Source organism: Trichosurus vulpecula, chromosome 1 (assembly GCF_011100635.1).
Source record: "Trichosurus vulpecula isolate mTriVul1 chromosome 1, mTriVul1.pri, whole genome shotgun sequence".
Taxonomy (NCBI): Eukaryota; Metazoa; Chordata; class Mammalia; order Diprotodontia; family Phalangeridae; genus Trichosurus; species Trichosurus vulpecula.
The window spans coordinates 475794680-475803978 of record NC_050573.1 but is presented as its reverse complement, the minus strand read 5'-3'; the positions used below and the strand labels follow the sequence as shown (position 1 = coordinate 475803978).

Sequence of the window (9299 nt, the reverse complement as noted above, 5' to 3'; positions counted from 1 at the left end):
AAGGCTATTAGGAAGAAGTTGCATCACAGCCGCTGCAGCTGTTTCCTTCTCCTCCTCTTCCTCATCCTCAGGTGTTGGTAGTGCTGCCCTCGGGAGACCAGGGGCTGAGTGGGGATTGAGTAGCCACTAGAAGCGTGAAGGACGAAGTCAGGTTCAAAGTCAGGCGCACTTGTGGCTGGGGAGGCGTCACCGTCGTGCTCATGGCCCGCCTAACCTCAAGGGGCCTTTCCTCTGAGATGAGGAGCGGGCGGAGTCCGCAGCAGACAGGTGAGGTCCGAGCCTAACCCTTCTCGCAGTCCTCCCTCCCCCGAAGTGATTGTGGCTGTGGCTGCCACAGAGGCGGGTCCCGCAGGACTAGGCGGAGGCGGGGGCAGCCCCAACCCTGGCCCAGGACGAGCCCCTGCAGAGTTAGGCGACTTTTGACTACTTTGAAGGGCTTCCTGAGCAAACCTGAAGAGCTCATTTCGCCATGGAGGGAGCAGGAGGCTTAGACAATCCGGCTTTCGTCCCATCCAGCCCCGGCCCCCGCCCCCGCCGTCATTTACCGGCGTCTCCAGCAGAAGTCGAGGTTTCCGTCTTGAGTGGTCCTGGAGAAGAGCTGCCGGTGCCCCAGCAGCCACTAGAGCAGCCCTCGGATCTGGAGGAGGGTCCCTGTGGCTGGGGACGCTTCACCCCCGACTGCCTGCAGCTCTGCAACAACCCCAAGGGCTTTCTGTTTCACTACTGCCTCCTTGCCCTCATCCAAGGTAACCACAGGATCGGGTTCGGGTTCCTGGTCCCTCAGGGAGCTCTAGAGAAAAGCACATGTGGGCAGAGGCGCCTCTCTGACCCCTGGTAATTGAATGGAGGTGGGGAACGCGAAGAAGTGGATAGAGATGGGCTCGTGGGGATCAGTTAGCGGTTTTCAACTTTGTTAACTGGACTGAGTTTTCCTACTTGAAAGATTCGCATCCTTCCTTCAAATATTTTGGTTTTAGCTCCTTAAAAAAAAAAAAAGCAAGCAAAAAACAACCCAACAACTATCTATAGCTCATTTTTATCTGTTCATCTTAGCAGAACCCTTCCTCACGACTTGTGGTAGAAAATAAAAAAGCAATACTACGGCTTTTCCGACGATTGTCTTAAAAATGAAAATCACTAGGACTGCCTTGGATGAAATACACAATAGTATAGATAAATTGAAAACCTTGTGGTTTCTGTTATTTATAAGCTTATGGTTTTAAAGAACAAACCTCAAAGAAAGTACCTGTGAAACGGTAAGACTGTATCTGAATTACGTTCCTTAGGTTTAGATATTTATGTTTATGTTGGATTTTGGAGATTGAAGCAAGATAGGTAATTATGAGCAACCTTTAGGTGTTTAGCTGACCAAAATTTCAAACTACAGATGATATGATGTGAAAGTCGATAGGCTTTCTAGGAAAAAAAGTGACATCTTTTAAAATGTCAAAGGGGAAGAGGAGAATGTCGAGACTAAACCCCCTCATTTTTGATTTAGAAAAAAAAGATTCTTTATATCTGCTTCAAAATTACCTCCCATTCAGTTTCCTTCACCCTCAATTAAAACGTAAATTTGTCTCCGTGCTATTATTTTAGATTGTCGGAGATGAACCTGATACATTTATACTTAAATAGATAATTAATAACAGCTTAGAGTGCTATTTCAGGAAAATGACAATAACACAGGAACTAGTTATTTTTGTCGAGCATTTCTTGAAGCATAGCTGATATGGGGGGGCATTTTTCTTTTTCTTTTCTTAAAGGCAAAAGGTGGAGGACACTTTACCAAACTTCACAAATCAGATCAACCACTTAGGGTAATAGGTGGATGTGTACCTTTGGATAAAAAAACAATTAAAAAACAAACCAAAGAACCACTGTGTTCTTAAATTTATCAACCTTTAAAGGCTTTGTAACTTGCTATTCAGTTTACTAAATTAAGGCCATTGTTGTATTGGATAATTCCATCCTTATGTCAATGAGATAGCACTTCTGGTACTTAAGTGGAGATAAAGACTTTTAATCCAGATCTTACTATCTTGTCTATTAAAACTCTTGAGTTTTAAGTATGCTGAAAAGAATAATTTGATTAGTCCATAAAGGACTAAATAATTTTTAAAAATCTTTCAATTTAAAATACTTCACTTTTTATACTTTTAAAATAGTTTTTTTTTATGGCTACATTTTCCAGCTTTATTTTTTTTTCACAAAGTTTAAATTTATTTATTTAACATATTTGGTTTTCAGCATTGATTTTCACAACAGTTTGAATTACAAATTTTCTCCCCATTTCTACCCTCCCCCCCACTCCAAGATGGCTTATATTCTGGTTGCCCTGTTCCCCAGTCAGCCCTCCCCTCTATCACCCCCCTCCCCTCTCATCCCCTTTTCCCTTCCTTTTTTGTAGGGCAAGATAAATTTCTATGCCCCATTACCTGTGTATCTTATTTTTTAGTTGCATGCAAAAACTTTTTTTTTTGTTTTTGAACATCTGTTTTTAAAACTTTGAGTTCCAAATTCTCTCCCTTCTTCCCTTCCCACCCACCCTCCCTAAGAAGTCGAGCACTTCAACCTAGGCCACGCATGTATCATTATGTATAACCCTTCCACAATACTCATGCTGTGAAAGGCTAACTACATTTTGCTCCTTCCCAACCCATCCCGCTTTATTGAATTTTCTCCCTTGACCCTGTCCCCTTTCCCAAGTGTTTGTTTTGATTACCTCCACCCCCATCTGCCCTCCCCTCCATCATCCCCCCCCTTTTATTTTATTTTATTTTATTTTTTTTTATCTTCCTCCCTCTTCTTTCCTGTGGGGTAAGATACCCAACTGTGTATGTATGGTATTCCCTCCTCAGGCCAAATCGGATGAGAGCAAGGTTCACTCATTCCCCCCTCACCTGCCCTCTCCACTCCTCCCACAGAACTGCTTACTCTTGCCACCTTTATGAGAGATAATCCACCCCATTCTATCTCTCCCTATCTCCCTCTCTCAGTATGTTGCTCTCTAGTCCCTTAATTTCATTTTATTTCTTTTAGATATCTTCCCTTCCTCTTCAACTCACCCTGTGTCTGCTCTCTCTCTTTTACATATATATATGTATATATATACATAAAAACACACACACACATATATACATACATACACATGCATACATATACACATAGATATATACATACATACACATTCACTTATATATATACATAAACATATATATATGCATATTCCCTTCAACTACCCTAATACTGAGGTCTCATGAATCATACACATCATCTTTCCATGTAGGAATGTAAACAAAACAGTTCAACTTTAGTAAGTCCCTTGCAATTTCCGTTTCTTGATTACCTTTTCATGCTTCTCTTGATTCTTGTGTTTGAAAGTCAAATTTTCTATTCAGTTCTGGTCTTTTCACTGAGAAAGCTTGAAAGTCCTCTATTTTATTGAAAATCCATATTTTGCCTTGGAACATGATACTCAGTTTTGCTGGGTAGGTGATTCGAGGTTTTAATCCTAGCTCCATTGACCTCTGGAATATCGCATTCCAAGCCCTTCGATCTCTTAATGTAGAAGCTGCCAGATCTTGGGTTAAAATTTTAAAGAATTTTAAAAATTAAATTCCTGCCAGACCAAGTTGATGAATACCTACTTCTATTTATCATACTCATGATGGTGGCTAGGGTAGCTGACACTTGAACACATTTTTTTTCCCCTTTTGGATTCTGTTGTACTTATAATTGCAGGTGCTAGTGGTTGAAACGAAAGACTCTTTGCTAGTGTTTGCTTCAGCTTTGAACCTTTTTAGGCGTAAGTGGTTTCTAGACCACTCATTTTGCTTCTTGTTAGTCTATATGAAATAAATGAAAGTGATTTTCCAGTTTTAGTTAGTGATGATTTTTTTTTCCAGTGGTCCATATATTTTGAACTCTTCCAAATGGAGAGTGTGTAAGTAAGCAGTGGTTTGCTGCTTTAGAAAATGACCTAGTGACATAATATCATGGGATTTTGCCAGGCTGGCTGGTTTAAACACAAACATATTTGAAAAAAACTCAATAAAAGATGAATTCTAATTTAGCATGTAGTTTGTCATACTAAATAAACAAACCCACCTAAAATATTTACCATGATCTATCATTTTGTAGTCAATTAATATTTGTCAATAAAACAGATATGTTGGGATAACATGAGTTTATAAAAGACTATGGGATCTTTAAATTGTGTTCTATGCAAACTAAATTTTAAAGACATGAATAAATACATTTCTGGTATTCCTTTGATAGCGATGATCAATTGTGACATAATAGTTCTAAAATGCACATTTGTTACTCTTTTTTTCCTTCTAGGTATTGTAGTAAATGGCCTAGTAAATATTAGTATATCTACTATTGAGAAGCGCTATGAACTGAAGAGTTCCTTCACTGGTCTGGTATCATCAAGCTATGACATTTCATTCTGTTTGTTGTCATTATTTGTATCATTCTTTGGAGAAAGAGGGCATAAACCAAGATGGCTTGCTTTTGCATCCTTTATGATGGGACTAGGATCTCTTGTATTTTCTTTGCCTCACTTTACAAGTGGAGAATATCATTTTGGATCCAAATTGGAAGGTAAGTGCTTCTTTAAAAAAATAGATGAAATGGTATCAAGTTTAAAAGTTTTGAAATTATTATGAAATTAATCCATTATGTCAATATTCCACTGACCAGATCAAGTGTAATTGTATTGTGTAAGTATCTAGGACAGAGTTTCTTAACCTGGGGTCCCAAAGATCCATAAACTGGCTTTGGAAAAAAAAATTACACCTTTATTTCAAGATAATTGGTTTCCTTTGCTGTGTGTTAACTTCTTAGACTCATAAAAGTTTCTTCAAAGGAAATACAGATTTGGAAGACTTAGAGGGTCTTAAGAGTCAGTTTTTGTGGTTACAATAACATTCAAGATAATTTTATACTAATATATGAATGTTTACTATTAAATAATTTGTAAATCAGAAAAATCACTTGATACACACTACTTAAAGATTCACTGCATACTTGCCAAATCTCCAAGGCCAAATGTTTAATGAAATGCTCTTAGTTAATTTAATAACTGTCCATGTATATTTTAGTGAATGTTTCTTCTCAATTTGGGATGGTTAGTTCCCTTAAGTTTCTTAAGTCCTTCTTGTAGCTCAAAACAGCCCATCCACTTCTGAAAGGCAGCAGCTCTCTATAAATTTCTATGGCAAATAATTTTGGAGGGATGGCTTGATAAATGTTAATTTCAATGTGTAATGTTTGGCTAAGGAATTGTTATTTTTTCATGTAAAACAAAATATTCATACTATATGCCTTACTATAGGCCTTAGAGTTAGTCCTACAAAGTAGTGTCTAACAATTCTTTTTCTAAAAACAGGTGACTTTAAAAGGTTTGTTACATTCTTGAGTGTGGTATATTGAATCTTAGAGAAAATATGTTCGAACAGAACACCAATTTCCTAATAAAAAGGATTATTATCACTAATATTTGTATGTATAGATACAATTACATCAGAAGGTATAGTCTATAAAGTTCTTGTTGACCTTGTAGTGGAGGTGGGAGAATAAAATGAGAGATATTTTTAGGTAGAAACAGAGTAGAAATTACTTCGTTGGATTGAACTAATTAGAAAAATAAAATATATTAAGATTTTTAAAATAGTGTTAGGAGCATTTGAGTTGAAGAAGTAATATTTAGGAGTGAGCCAGACTAAGTTGACAAATTTAGCACTGGAGAAGATTTTGAGGACAAGGGATATGGAAGGACAGAGACTGCCAGTTAAACGTTTGAAGTCTTAATCTTGGAGATTAAGATTGTAATAGAGCATGATGCTGTCATTAAAAACAAACAAAAACCCTCCAGACATTGGAATTTATGCAATTATTCTGATGCTAATATTATGCCATCCTGCTAGGACTTTATAGAAATACAATTTTCTTAAACCCAGAATGGGGTGAGGGAATTGTGAGGTTTTCAGAATAGTAAAAATTAAAATTTCGAGTGCCTCAGAACTACAAATTTCCTAGAAACCTAATTTGATATTCTAGATCTTGCAAAGTAACACTTCCTGGTGGGCATTACTAGATAATTACTGTTAGCTTCTGATCCTGGAATGTTTCTTTGCATTTGTATTTTAAATAGATAAGTCACATTTAATGCAAGACAATAAGGAAATTTACATGAACACAATTTGAGCCCTGTAGGTGGCTTATGGATTGAGCACTGATTCTAAGACACTTCCTAGCTGTATGTTCTAGGCACATCACCTAAGTGTTTGCCTCAGTTCCTCATTTGTAAAATGAGCTGGAGAAGGAAATGGCAAACCACTCGGGTATCTTTGCCAAGAAAACCCCATATGGGGGTCAGTCAGACATGACTGAAAAATGAATAAATAATGAGACATGAATATTGAATCTTTCAATCATAGATGTAGCACATTTCGCATTTTAAAACAATTTTCTGGTAATTTGAATTGGTAAGATGAATTGCAATAGGACTATGTTCCTGTAGTAATAGGAGAAATGAGTGTAGGTGGGTAGGAGACAATCATGGAGAACTGAAATCCCTGCTATTTAAGGAAGCTGAGGTTGGTAGATCATTTGTGCTCAGGAATTAGAGCTTCAGTAAGGCTAAAGTCAATTAGATATCAGAACTAAATCTGGTACCAATATGGTCATCTCTTAAAAGGGGAGGGGTGGGAAACCACCAAGCTATCTAAGAGGGAAATCAACCCAAATTAGACAGAAATGGAGGTCACAGCTTCCTGTTGGTAAACAACAGTGGGATCTGGTGGCTTCTCACAGTTGTTACACTTTGAGCCTGGGTGAGATAGAGAGAGACTGGGTCTCCAAAAAAGAGAGGAAGGAAGAAAGGAAAAGTTTTTTTCACCATAATGACAAGGATGACAAATTTAAGCTCTTATGAGAAGATGGCCAGACATTTATTGACTTAGATTAGTTAATATTGTCAGAAACAGCAAAACTCACATCCTAATTTCAAGTATGAAAGTAAGGTAAATGATAGATGTCAGTGTGGAGTATTAATATGATATTTTAGCACTGTTTCAGAGTCTCTGGCTTAGGAGAGATTAATGTTAAGTGTCAAATGTCTGTTATTTTTAATTTAAGAGGTCTACTTTTAAACTAAATATTTGGCTTCAGGTGAGAACCAGAAAAGGTAATCATAGAGTTTTCCCCCAAAAGAGTTATTTAATCCTTGAAATGAATCCCTTGAATTGTTTTGGTCCCTTGTGTTTTTTAGAATTAGTATGACACTGGTATTACATACCCTTTATCTTTTGGTCCCTTTTCCTTGATCCTTTCCCATCTTGAGACTGCTACCAGTATTCTTTTCTACTTTGTTGTTCTTGTTATATGTAATATTTCAGGTAAATTATGGATTAAGCAGACTTTTGTGCTCTGCTTTGAGAAGTCGACTATCTTTTATAAAATTGTTCCTATGAGAAAATAGATTCCAACCCCCAATAGCAGAGTTGCTAATATATTTATGAGCTACAGCTATAGTGTAGATTGGGATCTATTTGTACTTTACACATGTTATATATCAATTCCCTGGCATCATGGAATCTCTGAGTTGGAAGTGTCAGGGGTTGTCTAGTTCAACCCATATCTAAACAGAAATCCCCTCTACAAGATCCTAACCAAGTAGTCATCTAGCCTCCACTTGAAGATCTTTAGTCATCTCATCAGGAATTTAATAACACCAGAGGCTGCTCTTTCTGCTTTTGGATAGTTTTCATTGTTAGCACATTTTCTCTGTATATTTACACTAAACATAAATCTGCCTCACTACAATTTCTATTCATTACTCTTCCTTCTGGCCTTTTGGGACAAGCTGAAGTAATCAAATCCCTCTTTTATGTGACAACCCTTCAATACTTGAATGCAGCTATTCTACCTTTGCGAAACTTTTTCTTTGTCAGATTAAATATCTCTACTTCCTTGAATGAATTCTTGAATAGCCAGGTTTCTAGTCACCTTACCCGCCCTGATTACCTTCTTCTGTCTGAGCTCCAATTTCTTGATGCTTTTATGGATTTATGATGTCATTCATATAAGTACTTTCTTCAGTAATAGCCTTTACAAAATCATACATGCCATCTCATTCATTGTGCCCCTTATCCATGCCCCTCCATGAATACTCCATCAGGGAATCATTCACTCAGTGTACTTGATTCCAGTCAACAGCACCAGGCATTGTGCTGGGAGTACAAATACAAGCAAAAGGAAAGATGGTCCCTGCTCTCAAAGAGCAGACATTCCAATGGGGTAGTCCGGGAGACAACATGGAAAAGGAAGCTGAAAGGAGTGGAGGGAAGGGCATGAGCATGATGAAGAAATCTGGAGAGCACTCTGTGAGAAATGAAGAGGTAACTGGCCTGGGTGTCTTCCTTAAATGGAAGTTCTGGGAGGAGCCATTTAATCAGAAAGAGGGACCTCAGGGGTGGAGATTTGAATTCTAGGATTAAGAGGTTTCTGGGAACATGGTGAAGCCTGCAGTATAGCCTGGTGAAAAATCTTCCTTTGTTTCTTGCTTGCTGGCAACTGAAAGGCTATATGGCTGTCCATCTTGGTTTTCACCATATGACCAGGACGCCTTATTCTCTGGTCATATCTTTGATGGCATCCTTGATGCCATTTCTCTTGTTCGGTTGTTGGTTGGTGGTGGTTGTAGCCTTCTCACACCTGATGAGGGTTTGGGGTGAGAGGTGCTCGACACCCCAAAGTACCGACACGCCGGGTCCTGCCGAAAGAATTCGACTCAAGCCTTCTCAGCCAAGGGAAAGGATAAAGTTTATTAAGAGTTCGCCAAATAAGCCTGCCCCGAGAGATCCCACCCCTTGCGACGCCTGTAAGGAAAAAGGGCCAGACCCATCTGAGCTAGATTGGTTCTGACCACCCTCATGGAGGCAAGATGGAGATTATATACACAAAGGTTGTGGGAGGGATTGAGGGGTGGTCTGGGGTGACCAGAAGAGGGGTCTAGGGAGGGACTTAAGGACAAGGTCAGACTCCAGGGTGGGGGAAATAGCTGAAGGCTATATGGAAATGACAGACCATGAAGGGCTAGGGTATAGATATTTTGATCAGGATTAAGGATGGGAAACAGGATTAAGGGTGGGAAACAGCTGGACAATAGAGGACTGGGCAAGGTAGACATTTGGGCTTAATGGTTATAGCCTCAGGCCAAGGCCAGGTCGAGTGGCAAGATTCAAGGAGAGTTTAAGGGTTCAAGGGGTTCCTAGAGACTGTGCCCTCATCAT

The 9299-nt window shown here is 38.8% G+C and overlaps 1 protein-coding gene across 1 annotated transcript in view; it reads left to right on the top strand.

The window, feature by feature from the left end:
* Window positions 1-469: 469 nt before the first annotated feature.
* LOC118833991 (solute carrier organic anion transporter family member 4C1-like) overlaps window positions 470-9299 on the top strand; it is a 116031-nt gene continuing 107201 nt past the window's right edge. Inside the window, exons 1-2 of the mRNA XM_036741431.1 lie at window positions 470-746; window positions 4342-4605. Coding sequence (XP_036597326.1) covers window positions 470-746; window positions 4342-4605 — 541 coding nt within the window. The remainder of the gene's footprint in view (window positions 747-4341; window positions 4606-9299) is intronic.